At 38.7% G+C, this 23,920-nt stretch overlaps 2 protein-coding genes and 1 non-coding gene across 15 annotated transcripts in view; all 3 read left to right on the forward strand.

Moving 5' to 3' along the window:
* The first annotated feature begins 1,942 nt into the window (after positions 1-1,942).
* Positions 1,943-13,231, forward strand: LOC113588365 (monocyte to macrophage differentiation factor 2). Of its 7 annotated transcripts, XM_027027511.3 has the most exons (12): positions 1,943-2,057; positions 2,301-2,410; positions 2,639-2,685; positions 3,079-3,119; positions 3,293-4,190; positions 7,086-7,167; positions 7,369-7,529; positions 8,266-8,340; positions 8,568-8,669; positions 9,389-9,458; positions 9,591-9,627; positions 12,251-13,231. In XM_027027511.3, exons 5-12 carry the CDS (start codon positions 4,177-4,179, stop codon positions 12,334-12,336), a joined length of 627 nt encoding a protein of 208 aa, XP_026883312.1. In that variant the 5' UTR covers positions 1,943-2,057; positions 2,301-2,410; positions 2,639-2,685; positions 3,079-3,119; positions 3,293-4,176; the 3' UTR covers positions 12,337-13,231. The 7 variants fall into 7 exon arrangements, with proteins under 7 accessions (XP_026883312.1, XP_026883311.1, XP_026883313.1 ...); XM_027027510.3 differs by having other exon boundaries at positions 9,591-13,231; XM_027027512.3 differs by lacking the exon at positions 9,591-9,627.
* LOC113588370 (small nucleolar RNA SNORD60) lies at positions 2,470-2,556 on the forward strand. Its single transcript, XR_003411845.1, has one exon. It is a non-coding gene; the product is annotated as a small nucleolar RNA SNORD60 (small nucleolar RNA).
* Positions 13,232-14,038: 807 nt separating the features above from the next.
* The window catches only part of radil (Ras association and DIL domains), a 37,000-nt gene continuing 27,118 nt past the window's right edge, over positions 14,039-23,920 (forward strand). For 5 of the 7 annotated variants that reach the window (XR_014118221.1, XR_014118222.1, XM_035534995.2 and 2 more), the window contains exons 1-4: positions 14,039-14,251; positions 15,502-15,610; positions 16,740-17,307; positions 23,812-23,920. The exon at positions 23,812-23,920 is cut by the window's right edge and continues 178 nt beyond it. Coding sequence is in view for 5 of the 7 variants with exons in the window: in XM_035534995.2 (XP_035390888.1) it covers positions 16,773-17,307; positions 23,812-23,920 (644 nt within the window). In the remaining 2 variants the exon portion in view is untranslated. The remainder of the gene's footprint in view (positions 14,252-15,501; positions 15,611-16,739; positions 17,308-23,811) is intronic. The other 2 variants (XM_035534993.2, XM_035534994.2) reach the window with 2 other exon arrangements.

The raw sequence follows: 23,920 nt of genomic DNA on the forward strand, positions 1-23,920 counted from the left end.
TGTTTGGGAAGTTTTAGTTTGGTTTTCCCCAGTGTGTTGGTGCTACCTTTCTTGCCATGGTGTTTAGTTTTTCTGCCTGTTTTGTTGTCCTCCCTGCATCTGAAGTGCAATATACCCATAGGCAGCTTAGTGGCTGCCGCAGTCTAGCGCAAGCTTCTTTGCCTCGTAACAAAGGGGCTGGGGTTTGACTCCCCACCTTTTGGGTTTTTTTAACTTCTCTTGTTTTACCGGTTCTAAGACCTAACTGTTTTGCATATGGGCCCACCATCATTAAAGTGTGGTAGCTCACCCAGTAGATTGTTGGTGTCATCTATCTGACCTGGGTTTGAACCCTGTTACACTAAGCTGTGGGTTTAGCAGCAATGAATAATAGAGGCTGTACTGGTTAGTATGAAATTATGTTTAATGCAATGAAGTACTGGAGCAAGGTTCAGGAGCTGACCATGCCATAGTAAACAAAAATGCATGTCTACAACAGAAAAGCAAAAATAACTTCCCTAGTGATATAAACAGAAAAAAACACAAAACTATTCCCATGGATATCAGAAGCAGTTATTTTTCCTGTTCCTGATGCAGATGTACAGGTAGTAGGGAAAACAAAATTATAAAATTGACTTTATAATTTATCAGTTCATTTGTCACATACATAGTCATACACAGTATAACTCGCAGTGAAATGGTTGAGAGTGTTCTTTCCAAACTGAGGAAAAAGAAAACAGCAGTGCATATATATATATTCATATTCTATATATGTACCATATTAACATTTGACCACAGGTGAAGCCACAGACAACTGGGTTTCCATCCCAGTGTTGACTTTCACTGATATCTCTCTCCTTCTATTTACTAATTTACAAGGCTCTTCAGATCAGTGCTGTGTGGCTCACCCTCAGTAACGTTACTCAGGTAACCAGCCCAACCAACAAGACCTTCTTTTTGAGCCTGTGCACGTGCCGTTGACTTGTAGAGACATCTAACATTTTAAAAAACTCCTGACAGCTCTAAACCTTTAAATGAATATCTCATGCTTTACAGGGTGACTTACAGGACCAGAAAGGCACATTTTTTGTTTGTTTCCCCTCTTGACTCTGAAAGGCAACTTATTTCAGTTTTAACAAAATTAAGTACATGACTAAATAATAAATATTTTTTACTTTAGAGAGAGAGAGAGAGAGAGCGCGCAATGTGAACCACAAATAATGCCTGATACCTATCTCTACAAACACAGATTTAAGTACATGCACACATGACAAGCAACAATGTTCAGGTGTGTGATAACAAAGGGGGGGGGGGGGGGGGCGTGGTTACAAACAAGAGGGCAGTCACAATCCAAACAGTCAATGAACGCGTTTCCCACAGCACGTGGTGAGCCATACCCCATGATGTGTGGCAAGGGGAAAGTACTGTTGCTCTGCTCCTCTTGACCACAGCATCTGTATTTCTGCTTCTGACTTTATATAACACAAGTGTACTATCTGAATAAACTGAGTTGTGATTGTGTTTATGAGCATTTTTTTTAACATAAAAAGGAAGTACACTGCTACTATTTTTGTCATACTACATTGCTTTGACAAGTTCTATGTAGTAACATTTTTAGAACACAGTGTATTTATTGCATCATAATGATTACCGACTATTGACAATTATGATTTATTTATTACCTTATTATAGTGTGTGCCTAATGTAAATTTGTGCAAACTAGGCCACAGTTAATATTTTATTTATTTGTATGTGTTTATTTAATTATTTATTTTAAAATTAACGCGAATTAATTAAGAGCACATAGTACATTCCTGCTATTCTATGTTATTTTATTATCACTCAAGGTAAAATCTTAAATTGACGCAAATAGCAAACGTCTCTAAATTCTTTTCCAGAAGGTGGCGATAACGAGTACGTACTTACACTTTTAGCGGACGCCACAAAGAAGAAGAACTATAAAGGGCAACGCGCCTGGCTGCTGGGTCTTTTGGCTTGTAGTTACCAGCCGTGTTCGGTTTGGGTGATATGTTATCTCGGCGCCTTCTTGCTCAACATCTGGACATGTCCATGTCCATGTAAGAAACAGTTTGTGTGTTTAATTAGGCCGGGTTTATTCTCTGTGGCATACAAGCCTAGCGCTAGTTAGCTGTGGTAGCGGGCTGAACGGTTTACTAGCGGTTAGCTATGGCGCGTGGAAAATATTTCAAGCACTTGTACTGAACGTTATTTGTGTAATTAGAATTTAAGTGCCTCGTATATCTTGCTAGGTGGCAGGAAAATGCCTTGTTAACAAACCTTTTTCCCCCCCTTATATGTAGGCTTGCGGGACCACGTGGCTATGGATGACCGAATGCTATGCCGCGTGGCTGACTGACTACGTTAGATGATGCCTGTCCATTAGGACGTTCCCAAAGACAACTGTGTTAAGGTAAGCTTGCCTGCTTCGGTGCATTCATAATCTAGCATTCTTACTGTAGAGTGCTCCTGAACCACTGATGACCTTTCTATTTTTTTCTGACACCTCGTATGAGCACTGCCTAGCAGTGCTTGATTATGAATTATAGTCTGAGGTTCATGCTCCTGCATTTTCAGTGACTTGCTTAGGCAAAGAGCTTTTATGTTTAATGCTTTTGTGGCTTTCTCTTCCTCTAACCAGGTCCCTGCTTTCTGGAATGCTATGGACAAGAGCATATGATGCAGGAGGTGAGTCAGTTTGCTGCAAGTTTTAAATATATGTTTAATTTTTAAAGGAGTCAACACTTGTCATAGCTGTGTGTAGGGCCAAAAGCAGACATCTTGATTCATTCTGCACTTTTTAGCCCCTTGCCTTTTTTGGTGCTGAGGTATTCTGTACTTGGCTGTGGAATGCTATGATGAGCATGTGTTTGTCTGGTCCTTACAAAAGGATCTGATGATAAACTCTCTCCCTGATGCATTGCAACAGCTGGTATTTTTTTCATTGAAGTAACATGCAGAATTGTTGACTACCCAGCCCTTTCTAAGCAGACTTGGCTCAAATGTTCATCATTCTCAATATGAAGATATGCTGTTTTGTAGGAACCTTTTGTATCTTTATAATTGTATGGGTTTTCACAGGTTTATTGAAAAATCCTGGTGGTTTGTGCATCATGATGAAGGTAAGCTGGTTTTGGTACTCTAATTGAACCGGTGTACCTCATTAGTCACTGGTATTCCTGAATCAGTAGAATTCACTTGCAGTGATTATGCACTTCCTATTTTACTCATCTGAATTTTTATGTACCTACTGCAAGTTTTCAGCTAACATCCTGCTAACACTGTCCTCCTGCAGGTGGGAAATTACTGGAGTAAGGGACGTGGGTGTTGGCTAACTTGACATGCACACGCATTGCCATGGCTTATGAAGGTTGTGCCCAAGACCATGGCATGGGTTCAACAAGTAGCATTTTTACATTGATAATATTGAAAAATATTCAACAAGTTGTATGAAGGTTAAAATGCCCTGTTTCTAAATAAAGTTGGTTTCTCAACATGTTGGGGTCAATGGCTTGGTTTGCATTTGTAGTTTCAGTGTGGTCTCTGATTTACAGATGGATCTAGGTACGTTGCTATATATGCACCTTAGTGGCTTGGTTTGATTAAAGCCCTTTGTCTGGGAGCTTTGAATTGGTTCTCGATATTTTGAGTGCCGTTTGTGACCATGATACTTTGATTCAGGCCGGTATCCTATCTAAATTCGCTCCCAAATCTGTTTACCTTGTAGTCCTGCAGGGTGGAACTTGCATTTGAAATAATACTGTAGGACCGCTCAGGCAATGATGCAAGTCTTGTAACCGTTCAACTTCAAAGAACACCACTTTCCGCACCTTTTACATTTCTTGGTAGTGAACTGACACTTCAGTGGTCACAAATGAAGTGATTTCACTAGCGTGATCGCTTTCTGCGTCTGACAGCTTCTGTAGCTGGCTATAGGAAGCCCGTTTTCCTTTGAGAGCGTTACGTCCTCCAAGACTTCCGGATCGTAGCTCGTCCTGAGATGAATCGCCCCGCGTTTTGTGCAGCATCCCTGTGATATACAGCGACCATCAGTTTACGCAGATAAATGTTTACACGAGCGGGCGAGGTGGGATCGATTTTTGCGCAACAGTATATCTGGACTACTCTGCCCGGCTGTTTTTAAAATCTCCGTGCAACAGTTGCACTCGCACTATTTAAATGAATCTTGTAAGGTAAGTAGGCTGTATACCCCACCTCTGGAAACGGTAAAGTACAAAAATAATCGGGCAGTATTGCATTCTACATCCTGATTGTGAACGACATATCTGTTCATTCCGCATGCTTATTTTAACAGCTTTGTGATGTGAAAAACATGGATCCATCCCCACGCGTGTTCCCCTGAATAACATCTGTATGTGCTTAGGCGTTGTTTTGTCGGGAGAACAAAGAAAACGAAGCAAATTTTATTTCCATGATGAACCTTATCTGGTTTTAATATTCAGAAGTAATTTAGTATTTCAAGATTGTGCAAAACGCTATGCATAATTCCTTTTACCTCTCGTCTCAGTGGGCAATATTTATATCCATATTCTATGATTTGGCCGACCACAGAGAGCTTACCGCATATGGACTTTATTACACAGAGCGTGGTCACTTGCCAGCGTTACAGATGCTACACGAGTGCTTTCGAGGTTTTAGGCGGAAACGAACAGTCCGTCAAACGTTTTGCGATTGACTTTGTGAGAAGCATCACGGGGGGCTGGCGACAGCGGCTTTTTGAGGGGGAGGAAGTACCTGGAGCGCCGCTGTGAGGCGCGTACGCGCTCAATTACTTGGAAGAGGCAAGTTATAATATCTTTTCGCTGGGTATGGCGGGATTTTGTTTGCTAGGTCAAGAGTATTTAGGCTGCTGTATTGGGTCACTAAGAATAGTAACTAGAACATGTCTAGGATGGGAGAATAGTGCGAAGATGAGCTCTCTGGGTGTCATTTTTTACAAATGATGTGGATTTTCGTATACAACAATTGTCTTCAGTTTTTGTGGTACTCTAACTGAATGCAGTTACTCTAAATAGGCTGACAAAGAGACATTTGAATGAATTGCATGCTTTCTTTGCACTTGTTTGTAGTGGCACAAGGTAATTCCCTTTTCCATGTTAAATATGATGGTTTAAGTTGATGGTGAACTCTCCGGGCGAGAAACCATGTGAGCAGATAGCAATCTGTGAGCTATCTCATTTAAAGGTATATCAGTGTATTATGGAAATGCTTTCTCTGATTCTGCATGGGTCAAAATAATATGGGATATACAGTACCTAACAGACTACAGCAACACATTCTGATAATGCCTCTTATAGTACATGTAATTTACCAGTATATTTAGACATTACAACTATATTCATAACATCTGGACATAACATATTTTGATTATTGCTTTGACTACAGTATCTGTGGTTTCTCTAAATAACCTTAGAGTCTTTTCCTCTTGACATTGAAGTAAAATATACCAGCAGCAAATGTACCAGCTGGAACCTGATCTTCTTCCAGTTTTCTGAGGCCCACAGCAGTAATCAGTCTTTTTTTTTTTTTGGCAATAGGAGACAGTAGATCCCAGTAGTGGATGAGCTGGGTCTTCCGAAGGGAGAGGCTACATTGGGCCCGTCTGACCTACATTGGCTCAATAGTGCACTGCGTTACAACGGTTCTATCTGTCCCCCTTTATTTAAGTGCTGCTTTCACCCGTTATAAGCTTTCTTTTTATGTGTGGTCTTCTTACACATAAGAACATCTTTAGTAATAAAAAAAAAAAAGATTTACCCAAGATTGTATGTCAAAAAGTACACATTTTAATTCCTTTGGTGGTTAAAGGCACATTATTACTCATTGGTCATACTGAGGGTTAAGACCAATGTGGGATGAACTAATGAGTGAATGCACAAGATTTGTTGACTATGAAATCAAATTTTGTCTCTTTACATGAGCTGCAGGTGAATCTATTTGATGATGATTTTATTTATTTATTTCCTGTATGATAATTTATTATTTCACAGTGTATAAATTTGCAGGAAGCAGTTGGTGTATTTTGCATAAGGGAAGAGAAAACATGAGTCATCTCCCTGTCCTCTTCCATGCCAAGAAGCAGAAAACATTGTAACAAACATTTGATCAAAGCAAAGTGAGATGTTCAGGATACCAATGTGAGGCAGGAAGGAGTATATCTTAAAAAAAAAACATCTGAACCTTGCAAAGACATTCAGCAGGATGCTCAGTTTTGAATGTGTTGATTAATTATTAATGTGGGAACCTGGTAACTCCCTTGTGAACGAGGGTGTGGTCTTGCCAGGGGACTCCCCTTGAGAAAGAGGGATGAGTGGAATGAAGGAGTGAGCGGAAATCATTTTCACTAAGGTTTTCTGGGAAACTCTTTGCCTCAGGCTCTGTAGATCCATTGGTTTCTGTGGCAACAGTGACATCACTCCCCCACAGAAACGTGTGTGAAGGAAGGTAGAATCATCTTTCATGGTTCTCTGTGGTTACCAGCTGTTGCCAAGCAACTGAAAGGCATGGCAGTGTTCAGCAGAATCATCTTAATTATGAAAGGTTACAGGACTAAATTATTATTGAAATGACGTGGCTGCTTCCTTGACATATAGTCACAAATTACTGGTCCCCATTTGTAGTTCTTCAAGCATTTCATATGATTATTTGGAAGGGAGTACTCCAATGGGAGAAACATTTTCTGATAAAATGAGTTAAGTGCATGGCTAATAGCTGATGCAAAATGAAGGCTCTAAGAGGTGAGCAAATGCTGTTCTCCACTACCAGATCAAACAGGCACTCTGCTCATTCTACTGTTGTTGAATGGCCACATAACCAGCAGCAACTCGTTTATTTGCAACTGAGAAGAAACAGCACTTATGCTTGTTAAGTGCTCACTGTAGGAATGACTTATCAGAATGATGTAAATAAGCTGCTTCTGGAATATTTTACACATTAGGTTTCAGCAGTGTTTGGGTCAGGTTAAAATAAGTATTTTGTTCCTGTGTCCTGATTTGAGAGAATTTGTTGGTGACCCCTCACTACAGTAAGTTCCCTTTACCAATACTTTTATGTTCTCCAATTTGCAGATATATGAACAATCGAGCACCCGCTAATAAGAGGTATCAGCCAACGGAATATGAACATGCAGCTAACTGTGCTACACACGCGGTGAGCATGTGCACCTTCTCTTAATTAGATATGTGTATTTGGCCTGGTCTTGACTAAGTTTAACCTTGTACTGTTTTAAAATTCCATATCTGTTTTTTTTTTTTAACTCTTGCTGTTTGGAGAGTGACATTATTATATGCTGGTGTTTGGGCTTATTTTTATACATCACATGCAGACATTTTGTAATTTTGTTTTTCATAGCTCTGGATCATTCCCAGTATCATGGGTGGAGTGTTGCTGTACTTCCTCTCCAATGACCAATGGGAGGAGACATCTGCATGGCTGTATGGCGCGGGGTTATCGAGCCTGTTTACCATATCCACAGCATTCCACATCATCACTTGGAAGAAGAGTCATCTACGGTATACACACCCTCATTCAGAAACATTCTTTCAAAAACACTGTTTAATCCAAAAACATTTTTCTCAGGCACTCATTTTTTCTCAGGCATTCATCTCAGCCACTTCCTAGAAACTACTAGAAAACAGAGAAAACAGGAAAAATATTGAGCATATGCTCCAGTTATTTCTTCCATAAAAGTCTAGAATTTCAAAACAAACGTGGCTAAAACTATATACAGTTTTAAAATAAATTCAGAGAAATTATACTTTTCTCTGGTTTTACTATAAATGAAAATAAAATAAATAAAATGAAATATTTGAATGGAATGAACTGGCTGTCATTACATTTTGGAGTGGTCTCTTAAATTCTTTAAACTAGCTTCAGAAGCACTTCACTTGCAAAGCTGATGAAGGTCCTATGTCTGCATCATCCTGTTTAGCCTGGTAATGATGCTGAGCATGTGTTATGTTTTTTACAGATACAGGATAGAAAGCTTTATCTGTAAATCTAACTAGGTTAATATTTGGTTTAAATGTAAGTTTCAGTGGCAGTGATGGTGTACTCATACCTTATAGATATTAAATCGCCAGATCTTGTTGGGTTAGAATTTATACTTTATTTGACAGAAATTGTTTAGGCCTGTTTTCACATTTGTGGCAAAGGGAATAGAACTTGGCAAAAACTGTATGCATTTTGGATATTGTTGTTCTTCTTTTGTACTTCATGGACTCTTACTTGATCTGTTTTTCCTACTAGATCAGTCGAGCATTGTTTCCACATGTGTGACAGGATAGTAATATATTTCTTCATTGCTGCATCCTACACCCCCTGGTGAGCACATTTTGGATTGCCCAATAGGACCGTGAGAAATAGTGTTGTGATAGACACTGGCTTTTGTTATTTTGTTCAGCAATTAGGGTGATTGTTAATCTTTATATGTCCAGACAGACCACTATGAAATATAGCCATTGAATTTTTTTTGGCTTAGTGTGGGAATCATTGCTCTCTGTGTGTGTGTGTGTGTGTGTGTGTGTGTGTGTGTGTGTGTGTGTTGTCAGGCTAACTTTACGAGAGCTTGGCCCGTGGGCTGCTCACATGCGTTGGGTTGTCTGGGTGATGGCCTCTGGAGGAACAACATATGTCTTCTTCTTTCATGAGAGGTGTGTGTGTGTGTGTGTGTGTGTGTGTGTGTGTGTGTATAAATGTGTGTTTAGTACATGTTTGTGAAGTAGTACCAGAGCAGAATTGTAGAAGGCTTTTTTCTATTACTGTGTTTTTTTGACCAAATGTCACGATACATTGGTGTCAATAATATTAAAATTACTGTTTACCTTCCATGACCATTCATTTGTTTATATGTTTTTGAGAATGAAAAAGGCAAAAATATATGAAAGCAGAGTGCAAATTATACAGTGACAGATGGAGGTCAACTTTTTCCCAGGGAAATATAATATTTACAGTTAGGTAAGAACGACATGTATAATGTTTTGACACCCTGAGCTGTTGTTTTTTTGACACGTTACTGTTTCAATTATGTAATTTTTTGGAAAGGCAGTCCTGCAATAACTCTTATAAAAACAGTAGCATATAAAATAGAACATATTTGGCCATGTTCCCAGACCCAAATATAGCCTAAGATTATATAAAAGGTTAATTCACCATTGTCACTCCGCATTTAATCCAAGTCTTAATCCTTGTCTTGCATTCTGGTCCATGGTTTGCAGTTCCACTATGAAATTAGAAGAATATCTTAGATATTATATAGATGTTAGATATAGTTTCATAACTGATTGTTCACTCTTGTTTGGTTGCTAGCTACCCAACAAAGTTAAAGTCAAGAAACATTAGTGTTTCTGATGCTTTCTGGCATTTGTTGCAGGTATAAAGTGATTGAGCTGGTCTGCTACACAGCAATGGGAGTGTTTCCTGCCTTAGTGGTCCTCTCCATGGTAAGAGGCGTCCCATCACATTACTGTAACAGATGATAAATGGTTCCTCTGAGAAATAGGAACTCATCCTGTGCTCTCCCCTTCTCTCACTCTCTCTTTCGCTTTCTTTCTTCCCATCTCTTGTTCTCCCAGACGGATAGGGCAGGTCTGTATGAGCTGTTGGTTGGAGGTGGGTGTTACGTGTTGGGGATGGTATTCTTTAAAAGTGATGGAGTAGTTCCCTTCGCTCATGCTATATGGCACCTGTTTGTTGCCATGGGAGCAGGCATCCATTACTACGCCATCTGGAAGTACTTGTACACACCTGTCAATCAACAAACCAGCACAGCTCGGTGACAAACATGTGCACACACATACACACACACGCATCTATACACACATCTATATATTCAATTACCTTGCAGTGTGGTGAAATATATTACTGAAATGTTCAAGTACAAACACTGTAATCTCAGAGAAAATCTATTTGAGTAAGGATGGGAAAATGGTTCATTCAAAAATATCGGGTTGCATTTTGTTGGCAGGCAACATAGCTGCAGTTAGATTTCACTAAAGACACACACATGAATGTAAAGCATAATTTGGCCATTCAAAGAAAGAAACATCTTTGCTATTTAGAAATGCTTCTTAAAATACAAGGTAAAACTCCGGATCTTAGAGGTATAAGGATACTTGAACCATCACCTCAGTTTTAGGACAAAGAAAGTATTTCTCTTCTTCTATTTCTCTTTTCTGTCTGACACTGCCGACAGGGGCCCTCTCTCTACTGCTGAGGAAGAGAGAAGGATTTATCTTGTATTACTGTTTACTCAGTGCTGTTTGCCATTTGTGAACATTAAATGGCCTGTGCCATTATATCTATATCATATCATACACCCACTTACATTAATATATTTCAGTGTTCATTTTAGTGTGAAATGCCACAAGTGCTTCAGTGACAAAGGCTCAAGACTAAAGGCAGCTGCTGTCACTTCAAAACCTTGCCCTGAAAGGTTGAGCATCTGGTCCAATTCTGCTGCTTCCTGTTTTACCAGAAATGTTGACCCACAGATAATTTGTCTTTATCACAATCCCTGCTTTGTAACAGAGGCCCATACAATTGGCCCAAACTTTTTTATTTCTCCATTTTACCAAGATGTTCCTGATACGTGATCCAAGAATGCTATAACATGATGTTTCTCAGGGCCATTGTTGACCATTAATAATGAATGGCCAGACTATCAGGAATAAGTTCATGCTTTTGGTTGGTTAAAGTAGCCAAAGTTCTGCTCTCAGGGGACTCCCATTGGCTGGTCTCAGGGGAATCCCATTGGCTTGTATCATTTTCATTTCTCTAACATTCCCCTGTGGTGCAAACAGACTCAGCCATTATTGTACACAAAACTAAAATTCCTAATAGGTAAATTACATATAACTAATGGTTTTATTAAAATTTTTATTATGCCTTTAGTAATTTCTAAGTGTATATTATTATTATTATTATTATTATTATTATTATTATTATTATTATTATTATTATTATTATTTAATAATAATAATAATAATAATAGTAATAATAATAATACTGGTGTGCAATATTTAGTGTTCATTGTTCAAAGTATCAGTAGTGACCACACAGTATTGTTTTGGATAGAATCACTTGCATAGAGAGTGGATAAATTTTGTACATAATATGGGTCAATTCATATTTTTATGTTAATTTATTACTTTGTAAATAGCTGATATGTGTTTTGGGCTATGTTTTAATATTTGATTATTATGATTATTATGTCTAAGTACAATGATGATTTTGCTATCGACCATGGCAGGTTTATTGTATATGATTATGAATATGATGTATAGTTCAGAGAATATTATTTGTGTTTACTAAAAGATAAATTCAAGGATTTTTTTTTTTTCATATAAAGGCTAATTTGCTATAATCAAATTCCAATTGAAACTAAAATATAACATCAGTTGTTATGCATATTATGAGAATATGGTGAAAAAAATGTAAAGAAATGTCTTCTGTTGGATTAAGTCCCAAAGAGGTCTCAAACAGTTTTCAAGAAACAAAAGAGAAAACCATGATAGAGGTCATAGAAAGGTCAGAGGTGAAACAAATCATAATGAAAAACAGAAATTGCATCTAGTAATAAGTGCTTCTCAGGCAGTGCCACAGATATGAACTGAAATGCTTCATGACAGTTATTAAGATGCCGGAGATTAAACAAAGGTGTATCTCAGTCTTGTGGGTCATTTTGGAAGAATTATCCTTAACTATGGCCAGTTATGAGGGCCAGTTAAGATTTCACTGTATCTCAGATGATTTAAAGTTTGAGTTTGATCACCATTAGGGTTAATAGCATCAAAGGTTTTGTTCAGCACTTGAAAAATAAATATATTATGACAGAGACTAAGGGTTTTTCCAGAGCCTAAAAGTTTCTCTGGGTTGGCCAGCAGGGGCTGATAGATTATTATAAAAGCATGCAAGCTGATGGGCTTTTACTTTATACTGAACCTGCTGGAATGGAAAGGAAAATACTCCTTCTAGAAACATGTTACATAAAATGGTGAATTATTTTCATGTGTTATAATTAATATAAAGAAAACCTTCAAATATAATAGGTATTGTTACTTTTTATAGCTGTGATTATTTCCTCCTGGGATTTGGTATGTAAATACTAAGTTTTATTTAGGAATGAATCAGTTATTTAAATTTCAGGTACTGTGAAATCTCAGATTTTTTACAATGTGTAAGTCCTATGCTTAAGTGTTCACTTCCATATATCCTCTTATGCTTTTTGCCACAGTTTGCATATGGTACCATGGAAACTCAGGCTCTGGCAAACCCAAAAGGCAAATCAAGTTTTCTACATCACAAGACTGTCACGTGTGATAAAGGTTTTTAATTATGATGAACAGCACAGGATGCATTGTGTACTGTGTATAAGAACCCAAGGACCCTAATGAAGATCTGGAATGTTTTTTAAGAATTGTTTTATAATCATTATGACATAAGTAGACAGATATTTTGACAAGCATAAAGTGTCACATTTCACTACAAAGTCTGATACATTTAGATTCTTAGAGTGCTGTAATTTTAGATATTGTGATTCTTTTTTTCTCTTTCATAAATTTTATTTTGGTGTTAATGTGTCCATTTGAAAACACTATCTTCCCCTTTTTAGTGCATTGCAAGAGGACACTTCCTTCAGGCAAAGTCTGTCAACAATTTTTTAAACTACAGCTCCCACTGCCGCTAGCATTGAGTTGGCAAACTTGGACCAACTGCAAATATAGATTAATTCAAATTAATATATCACATAAAATTAATCATAAACTTTATTGTGGATTAATCCATAACTGAGAATTAAAATGGGTTGCCTTATTGCCATTAAACCTGGTTACTGATATTTACTTCAATACTAGTTTATGATGTAATTAGAAGGATGATTCAAGCTACATTTGATCTTGTTGTTAGTCCATGTTTTTGGCATTAACACAAATCTGGTTTAAGTTGAAATGTCAAAACCTACTGAAAAGTCATTATAGATAACATTTGTGCCTTTTCCAGATTTGCCTTCTTTCAGAACAGTTTTTGAAATGTTGAAAGCTTTGTGGAGCTTGCCGCCCTTCCAAACCATGCATTATAAAAGAGTAATTAAATGTGTAAAATTTTCAAATGTGACTTTTGTGATTGTGACATTGCTGCAATGTTTGTATTGCCACTGATTTACAATGTGTCTGTACATGTGTATTTTATATGTCTTCTCATTTAACAATGCTTTTTATCAAGGAGATAACTTGCCCTTTTGTCATCATTTTGGTGTTTATTAACAATTTTGGAATGTCCTGTTCATCTCAAGCCAGCATCTCTGCATGCTGAAGACATACACCACAAGGCACAAAATCTTAATAATTCTAGTGTGATTAATGTGATTCTGAATCCTTTGGAGCACAGCACCAAGTCCCTTAATAGTTAAATGCTATTAAATGCTTAATAGTTGTCAATTTAAAGACTAGTACAAAAATAACATAGGTAATTTAGTTCTCAGTCCCATCCTAAATAATAAAAAACAAAGATCATTGGAGCAAAAACATTGCTCTGAGAAGGAGACTTGTCTCTACACAGAACCGATACAATTTAAACAGCAACCAACATGATTCTCAGATCATGAAGTCAGAGGCCTTCTATTTCTAGACCTGATGTTCCTAGAAAGAGGTTCTAAAGAGCATTGCACAATAGAAAATAAACTCAACCACCAAAGTCAAAAATGAATTCAAGAAATAACAACTGTGAGACTACCTTGTTTATTAACTGTTGTGTTTATTATTTATTTACTATAAAATATATTAAGCATAAACTGACAGTAGCTAATAAAACCTACCCCACAGCCTGCACTTGTTTTACCTATTCACTGCAACACACGTTCTCCCTCCCTCTTGATGCAGGGGTATATTCCATCCATTGGAGCCTGATTAGCGGGCCTATTTGAGACTTTTTTTTTTAGCGCGAGTCTTCCAAGTTCCCACTTCGTCTTTCTCCGGACGCGGTCGGCGCAGTGAATGCAGACAGAAAAGCTTGCAGACGGCAGAGCGTAGCCTATGGAAACGGGCAAATAAAGACGAGAGGTAAAACGATAAAACAGCGAAGCGGGATGAATGGGGTGCTAGTGAAAAGGAGAAATGAGCCAACACTGCTTTGAACTGACATATGCGACAAATTTCGATGCTGGATGGATGTACACCGCGTTAGAACGAGCATATAACTGACAGAGCGCCGCAGAATGAGCCTTCTTCCTGCGATCAACGTGAGTATCACCATGTCGGATCGATATGTATTGCTGGTTTGGTTGTTTGAGGCGAAAGGATTGCGTTTTGAAACGGACTAGTGACATACAGTAATCATGACGAACTTTTGTATTACGTTGTTACCTTAATGTTATTATACAGGTAGACATTGTCGCATTCCATAGCAGCCGCTGGGCGGAACTCCCCTTTACTTCGCCGGCCCACTGAATTAGTTTGAAAATGTTTTAAGTGTTTTGAGAAATGTCGGCAATGAGACTCAAGCGAACGGCTTGTGAGGGATCAGTGTTCAGAGTCTGGCTGTCTAAGACCAATTAAGACGCAGAAGCGGATTAGGGCTCGTGAGCAGGTGCCTTTGTTGCCTCGCGGCGTTGCTAGTGGAGACCCGCAATAGCCCAACTAACTGGACTCAAGCGAACGGGGCGACAATTCTTTAAAATGAAATGTCCTAAAATGATTCCGCCTTCATTGCAAGGGGACTCAATTTCCTAGATGAAAATGTTGACCTTGGTAATGACGCTGCTGAACCGATCATATTTGGACTTATTTATACACTCGCTATAAATTGTAACAGACTAAATTATATTTGTCTGTCGGAATTATATTTGTCAATCGGCATTCAAAGGTAGAACTGTATTCTTTAATGCTACTCCACATTCAGATAGGCACTAGGGATTTGACGCTCCTGCTTATAAACACATGGCATGCCAAGAGGAACCCAAACTCTTCGGGGTTTGAAATAATCGGGCCTATAGATATCAAAAATATAATGAAGCGCGTGAAATATACAGAACGTGCAAATACGTGCCATGTTTGAAAAGGCTGAGCGAGCGAATGATAGTCTTTCAACGCACGGGCAGATAGTCACAGTTTCTGTCAGACTGCCGAGTAGTGGAGATTTTAGCTGATGCAGTTTCCCTCTCTTTCTGTCTCTCTCTCTCTCTCTCTCTCTCTCTCTCTCTCTCTCTCTCGCTCTCTCGCTCGCTCGCTCGCTCTGTTCCACGCGTAGGGCCTGCTTCTTTTATAACTGCAGTATCATGAATGTATAATATGTCCTGTTTGCGTTTATATGGGATCCTATACTTATATATGTATTCCTTCTACAATTTGGCACCCTAAACACTTTCCTAAGGGTAGTAACTGCAACTCAACATGCAATACACGAGAAGATGAGTCACAGCCAGTTTGATCAGCCAGTCTAATTGTATTATTTCTACAACTCTGTTCCCTGGATTTACCCACCACTTTGTAGCAGATGCCAGGAGCCATAGCATCCTGACCTTAAGATGGGTTGTAAGGCCATTGAACTGCACTGAACTTCTGTATAGTAAAATGCTTTGGATGGTGAAGCAGAAGAAAGGGTAAGGATTTAACTACTAGCTACAATGGGTGTAGTAACTGGAACCGTGTGTGTGTGTGTGTGTGTGTGTGTGTGTGTGTGTGTGTGTGTGTGTGTGTGTTTGTTATCATATCGCACACTTAATGTTTTTGTGAGCTACCTAATGACATACCCATGATTTCATTTTAGGCCAGCCATTGAAAGGAATGTTTGTAAAAGCAAACAGTTCCTGTATACAGAGATAACAGCATGTCGACTTCTATACAATCTTTGTTCAGCACTGTTGTTCACATATAACAGTTTCCATCAGTAGATTTTCCATTTGATGCTTGGCAACATCCCTATTTACTTTTTACAAACTTCAGCTAGGCCCATCCTGTCTCCCATTATGTGTGTATGTGTGTGTGTGTGTGTGTGTGTGTGTGTGTGTGTGTGTGTGTGCGTGCGTGCGTGCGTGTGTGTGAGCGAGAGAGAGAGAGAGAGTCCCTTTACCAAGGTAAATATCATAAACTGATCATGATGACTGAAAAACTATGATATATCAGCAAATCAACAAAAGAAGCTAATATTGCAGTTTACATGGCCACTGTTCTTATCATAAGAGATCAGCCTACCTATGATACAAACATTTCTGACTGAGTGGAAGAATTTGCATTATAATGTTTTGTTCTTAGTCTGTCTCACAATCAGCATATATAACATGTATGTTCTTGAAAAATTGCCTGACCTAGGTTAGGGTGTTAATTACTTACAAGTTTAGCATATTCATATAAGCCTTTCCGGGTTCATGTCCCATTACTTCCCATGATGGTTAATATGCATACAAAATTCAACTTTCTTTAGCCTTTTGTTGAGATTGGGCTATGTTTCTTAGTGTACTAAACACTGCTAATATGGCCTAGAAGAACATTTCCCAGGTCCATTTCTGGAAATGTTGTGGACTTCATGCACTGCACATTTTTGTCTTCCATAGCATAATACACCAACTGCACAGCTAATTAGCAAACTTGTGTAATGTGGGTAAGATTGATCAAAACCACAGATATAAAAGTAAAAGCATAAAAGTAAGAGCATTGAATTCCTAAGACTGGGATTGGTAATCACGCTCCCAAACTTTTCTGTGCTCTTGTTGACTTGCATGATCCTCTCAGTTCTAGTTCTGTTGACCAGAGCATCCTGGCACCATGTTCTACGGTTCCTCTGCTGCCAGCATGTCCCTGCCCTCCAAGAGCCGTCTGAAGCGACAGAGTCGCACCTTCACCCAGGTCCTGTACCGGACGCTGAGCTACCGTGACCGCCGCTCCATCACAGACCTCCCGGACCAGATGCAGGATGATCCCGCTGAGCTCTCTACTCAGACTTCTGCACCAGGAGTGTTGAAGATCTTCGGAGATGAAATTTGTGCAGGTGCTAACTACAAGAGTGTTTTGGCTACACCTTATTCCAGTGCACAGGAGCTTATTAAGGAGGCACTGGAGCGCTATTCGCTAAACAAGGCTTCTGCCAGCAGTTATGTCCTGTGCGATGTAATCGGGCGATTTGAGGGGTTGGATCGGCGATGGCAGACTGAATGCTTGCGAGCATTAGGTAACAATGAGAAGCCCCTCCTACTGCAAGATCTGTGGAAGCCGAAGGAAGGTTTTGCACGGCGATTTGAGTTGAGGCGGAGAGCAGAGGTGGAAGAACTGGCAGCCAAAGAGAAAGACACAGTGACTGCAGGTAACACATATGTACACTTAAATGCAACAAACACAAATGAGAATTATTGCTGCAGGACTGTTATAAAGATATAACTTACTTTCTAAGACAAAAGCAAATTAGTGTCACTTGCCTAATTTTCCTATTGTTTCTTTGGGTAGAACATTTCTCTTTTCAGTTCCAATTTTAATTCCAACCCTGACACGGTCATGGCCTGGATCTCCAAGAGGTCACAATGAAAATGTAGTTTATTGACTACACAAACCACTCTCTAGGATGTAGAAACTGTTCTTAGCAGTCAGTAATTTTACTGTGTAAAATATTTCCTTCAACACTGTGGCCAGAGCAGTATAAGTTTCTAAGCTTCGGTTATGAAGTGTGTTAATATTAATGCAGAATTAAATCTTAGCATTGAGGTTTGCTCGTCAAACAAAATGCTGCTGTTTAAGCAGACCAGTTATATAAGAATCATTTAATAAACAATATTAAATAATGTAAACACCTTATACTTGTAACGTGCGGTGGCCTGAGTGCCGCAGGGCGAGGGGCAGGACGCACAGACTCCACTGACTGGGATGTACATTTATTAACATAGAACACTAACAGCACTCACAAGATTCACACACAAGGAAAATGAAACGGTTAACTTTAGACAGATACAATGTTTTACATTAACACGAAACATTCTACATTACGCCTACAATAACCAACACCCTACACACTTTGACACGGGTTTATATACATTTAGACGAACAAGGTGCAGGTGTGTGCAGGTGTGGTTACAAACAAAACAGCCGTCCCACTGCACGTGGCGGGCCAAACTATGTGACTCAGGCGAGGCGAGCGTTCCGTGACAATACTCACACAAATTTCATTACATATTATATAATGTATGGTACAGTTATGAGCACAAGTCGTAGTCTCTATATGAATTTAGAGAACGCAAAATTTAATTAACGCAAGGGTATATAAAAAAGTGCAATACTTTATTGTAACAATGTAGCAGCTTTTTTATTCAGATATGATAGAGTCTAAGACTGAAGGCGGAGAAGCTATATCCTTGCCGTTAGCCGCTCTGTGTCCCGCTCCATCCTTCTATCCTCTTGCCCTGTACTGTCCACATCAGCATTTGCTAAAGGGACTGAGAATGCCAACGGCTTTGTTTACAGTTGAGCAGCAATTGGCAACACATTCTCAGCTCCCTTGCAATCTTATTATTCTTTGCTCAGACTCTTAGAACATTTAAGGCTTTATCAATGTTTGTGGCTAAATAATATAAATGTTACATTACAAAAATACAAGGTGTGTTGTTTTCAAAATGCATCATATACACAATTTAATGAATAACTAATTGCTTAATGAGTAACAATGTTCATTCTGCTTTGGCCTCCTGGTGCTATGGAGAATCAACTTTGACTCTTTCTTCTTGCACTGTTATTACAATATTTGGAACAGCTACAGAATCATTCCTTATGTTGACACTGAAATATGGTAGAAAATGAATTATTCTGTAACTCTCAAGATCCAAGTTATTACACTGCAGACTATCAATAAGCAAGAAATCATCTATTTCACCTTGTTTCCCTCTCTTTGTTTGCTGTTGTGCTAAATTACAAATTTAACAAGATGGCAGTTGAGCCAAATACAAAGTGGAGGGTAAATCAATACCAGGAGTAACGTTGGTCTGGATAACTTATCCTCAGGTTGATCTGCATTTCCTCTTTTACATGCAAAGGCTTGGTGTGTGTGTGTGTGTGTGTGTGTGTGTGTGTGTGTGTGTGTGTGTGTGTGTGTGTGTGTGTGTGTGTGTGTGTGTGTGTGTGTGGATTGTCTGGAGCTCTGTTGTGAACTGACACTCTAGAAGTACACAGTGTAAGCAGAAGGGGGAAAGCTAGTCTGGGTTTGTGTGACTTAACCCTGCTAACGAGCTACTGGAAAAAAAAAATATCTGTCATTTAAGTACACAAGCTGGACTTCTTGGTTTAATATATATTTTTTGCTTATCTGTCACTTAGCTGTGCTAAATAAATAAATAAATAAATAAATACATTCCCCTAACATAGCACAGCTGACTCTTCCCAAACTTCTTGACTTTTTTTTTTCATTTTTTTTTACACAAATGTACAAGAAAGTTACAAAAAAAGGTTAATTTTGAAAAATGTTCAGATGTACGATGTCATTTTACTTTAGGAATGGGAATATTTTGCAACTGAGGCCTATCTATCTATCTATCTATCTATCTATCTATCTATCTATCTATCTATCTATCTATCTATCTATCTATCTATCTATCTATCTATCTATCTATCTATCTATCTATCTATCTATCAGTGGATAGCTTCATATGGTGGCAGCTGTTTTTGGACATCTTTGGACCTAAGAACAATAGCACCACCTAAAGGTCATAAAAAATATGAATTTGCTATGAGGAGCTGCTTTGATATAGGACAAGCTGTAGATACACACATACTATCTGGCAAGTTTGTTTTGATGTATTGCACACAGTGGAATGCCCCTTGATTAGATGTCCATTTGTACATTTTTTTTAGCCCACAATGTCTTTGGTTGCCTGTTTGTTTTGTTTAGTTGATTTAAAAACATGACACATTCTCCACAACCTATTTATGAATGAAAAGAGAAAACATAAAATAGATTTAATGAATGCTTTGAGCTTGATGCAAATATATCACATCTGTTTGTTGTCAGAATTTCATTTCAATATTCAGTAGGCCTTGATTCTAACAGACATGTAGGCATGTATAAATAAACAAATAAAATAAAATGTTGAATGATATAGAACATTGACATAGTGCTCACAATATATTGATTAATATGGCTTAATTGGAGAACAATAAGGTAGGAAGGTATAAATGAACAGGCCTCTCTAACACAGCCTCTTTGGCCTCAGCCTAATCCCCCATGTTCACATGGTGGAGAACTGCCACTCTATCAGTGAGTGATTTGTCATCATTTCTGACATAAAGCTGAAAATTCGTTTGCTTATACCAATTTGAACAAGTGAGTATAGATGTGAAAATTACATTTGTTACTCAGTCCCACATGCACTCACACACCCACCCACCATACACACACCTACATTCAGATACACATTTGTACATATGCACACACACACAAACACACACACACACACACACACACACACACACACACACACACAAATACTTACTGCATGACAGATGCCAGGTGGTGGTTGATATGACTTGTGTTGATATATTAAGCACACACTGATACCACCCACTCAAGAATGTAATCAATTATGCATGACTTGAATTTTCAGTAAGACAATATGAAGTAATAACACTGCTAACCAATAGTGAGTGTTCATTCATTAAAAAACAAAAAAACAAAACTTAAAATCTGTTCACTGTTTGAAAGCTAAACAATTAAATAGTCTGTTTTTTTATTGTCTGCTTATAAAGAAAAATATACACATTGCATTATATTCTGGATCCTGAGTTTAGTAGACTGATTAAAAAAAAAAATGTAATGTGTGTGGGGGGGTTTTCTTTTTTTTTTTTTTTTGGATTGATTGGCTGTAAAATGTTTGGCTTTAATTATGTATTTATTTAATGTTTCACTATTGTACTTTAATTTGTTTCACAATCGCCCACATCACCTTTTTCAAATCAGAAGATTTGGTGGCTCTTTACCACTGAATTCCCAGCACTGACTGTTCTCTCATCGGGCTGGAGGGTAGGATGCTCCCTCTGCTCTAAGTGAAAGGGATGTAGTCCTGCTCAGGGAGAGAGTCAAGCAGTGTGTTTTCTCGTCCGAGCAATTTGACCTCAGCAGTGCTGTGTGGGTGGCAGCTTAGAAACAAATCATCTAAAAAAGAAAGGAAGGAAGCAATAAAATTATGAAATTAACAAAAACCAAACTGTTTTGCAGTACTTGATAATTACTCACTCATTGTACTAGTGTTATTTAATCCTGTTATTCGTATTAACACTGAAAAAAAGCAGTAGCACTACTAGATAGTGTTTGCGGTCCATAATATCAGATTGTATGCGTGTGTATATGAAGTCTCTCTGTGTTTTTTTTTACTGTCTTATCAATGCGTTTTCCTCTGTTGTGTGGTGATGTGCCCCTGCTCCCAGGGTCTCACACACACTCCCCTGTGTTAACTACCCTGAGTAGAGGGGGGCATGGTAGAAGCCACCGGAGCTCCCCCCGGTGCTGGCGAATGGTACTGCCCAGCACTCCTACTGTTAAAGGTGGGGACTGTATTCAGGTATGGTGTCAACCACCAGCCCCACCCAGCACCTCTCTTCCTGAAATCCCACTACATAATCCGTCTTTACCTTGTATACTCTGGGGCTGCACATTCACTGTCAAAAATGCAATGTGATGAGGGTGTTTGTATATTTATTTATTCATTGATTTATTGCTGACACTGTCATTGTGCTAATGAACTACAATGGAGATCACACATTAAGGCACATGACCATAGTGACAACTCCAGTCACAATGGCACTGAGGATTCAGGAACAGCCTGACTGTCTCCTGGAGCAGCCGGGGGAGAGAATAGCCAGAACACTCTCTCTCTCAGTCTGACAGTGCACACCATGGTGTTCCTCAGCTCAGTGCTCCTGTGTATAATAAAGAGCACTGCCATAGCAGGAGCACTAGTCCATAATTGGGCCTTTTATGGCACATTAATTGCAACAGTGATTAATATAACTGTGAGTAATAGTGCAGCCCTAGTATACTCAGTTTCCATTTATATTTTTGCCCCCAACCACCCAATATACCATTGCTGCATGTAAACATTTGATTCATGTTACCCAATATATCTGCATCCCTATTGAGGTATTTAACAGTAATCCTCTTATATGATTTATTTTTTTGTTGTATATAAAATTAAAGTAAATATCAATGTATGTAATATACTCCAGTACAGAGATATATAATATATATGCCAACATTTGTCCTGTTCTAGCGTCCAGGTCTCCCAACCCAGGTAAATAAAGGCTGAGAAATGCTGCTATCATATTCTGTATTAAGCCTCTTACAGCGCCATAACCGTCTGCAACCACGTTACACAGCTCTATACTGCTCTTCATATATCACGAAATCCTCCACCATATGTTGTCACAAGAAAACCTTTTACTGAGTACAATGTTTTTGTTCCCGGCACTTTGTTGCATTTTATTTTTTATGTTTTTCTATTTGTTTTTATGTTTTTTCATTTCTAGTGAACCATTCAACATTCTTAGTTGATTTCTGAGTTCTGAAATCTGAACATTCAGCATTATGAAATTTTCGTAGTTAGTCCAGGAATGAGTTTTCCTGGGACCACTCAGTGATGCTGTTGTAGAAATGCTATGGGAGCAAGGCAATGAACCCATATTTTCTATATGTTTTTTCTGCTTTTGTTTGTTTGTTTCATTGTTTTCTGAGAGCCATATTATATTATCTTGGAATATATGCTATGTTGTTTACCACTACACATTCCACAGCATCTCCGATGTCATTGTTCACCTTGTACACAGCCCACATTATATTGCATAGGATTGGTAGAGACATTGTACTTTTGCATGCTTGAGCATTTATGCAAAGCCCTGACAGCCTCCCTTTGCAATGGTTTTGCGATGCTGTATCCCTGTCATGCCAGTCCATTTGACCCAAAACCCTGGGAGAAAACTCAAGGAAGCACTCTTGATTGTTCGAGGTTCACGGCTTCCATGCATTATCTTGCTCAAAAGACCACGTCATGATAGGCTGAAATGCGATGGACCAGTGCCTTAATAAGTGAGCACTCCTGCCTTGTAAACGTTTATGGGGTTTTAACCAAAAATGCAGCAACTCGCAAGTTGCATGCCACTGCAGTCTGCCAACAGCCTTTCATCATGTTAGAGGTCCTTCATAAGTCAAAGCCCTGGCCATCTGCTGTTTAGAGAGCATGATGAAGGTCATCATTGTGAGATTAATTTTTTTTAATCATGGCTGTAATTACTGTAATGTTTGTCATTTATCTTTTAGAGGTTTCAGTTGAAATAATTCCAGGTTGCCTTGGATTCATTCCCTCATGGTACAGAGTTCTTTTTTTTATTTGTTTTATTATTATTGTTTAGTTGCCTTTTTGTTGTGTCGCCATCATCTGTAAACTACAGTCTTGTCTTAACTCAAGGCTGTTGCTGTTTGTGTTTGAATATGCAGTTGTTGAGAATGGCCCTGTTTATTAGATGCATTCCTGCATTTTGTCTGCATCATCCAGATCTTGAATCAGTAACTGTTCCATGCCATAACTTAGTGGTGAGTGAATGTGCTGGTCAGGTTGAATTCTGCACTGCTTTGTAGGAAGGGCCTCGGTTAATACACCATTAAAACCTTTTTCCAGACCGATATTAAGCCTAAGCCTAGACTTAAAAGACTTTGTAATAATGGTTGACCATTGACTCCGTAGTTTAGTCCATGCTCAGGTTTAAAACATGTCTGGAAAATAGGCCCTTATTCATATCTGGAAGTTCAGTGGCTTAACTGTCTGTTGTCTGTATGTATTAGATATAAATGCTCAGGCGCGGAAGGTTCAGCGGAACCGGGCTAAGGGGGCAGCGACCCCGCGGCCCCGCCCACCCTTCTGCCGTAGCCTGAGCGAGACCAGCCTGAACCT

Source organism: Electrophorus electricus, chromosome 18, assembly GCF_041902795.1.
Source record: "Electrophorus electricus isolate QZ-2024a chromosome 18, ASM4190279v1, whole genome shotgun sequence".
Classification (NCBI taxonomy): Eukaryota; Metazoa; Chordata; class Actinopteri; order Gymnotiformes; family Gymnotidae; genus Electrophorus; species Electrophorus electricus.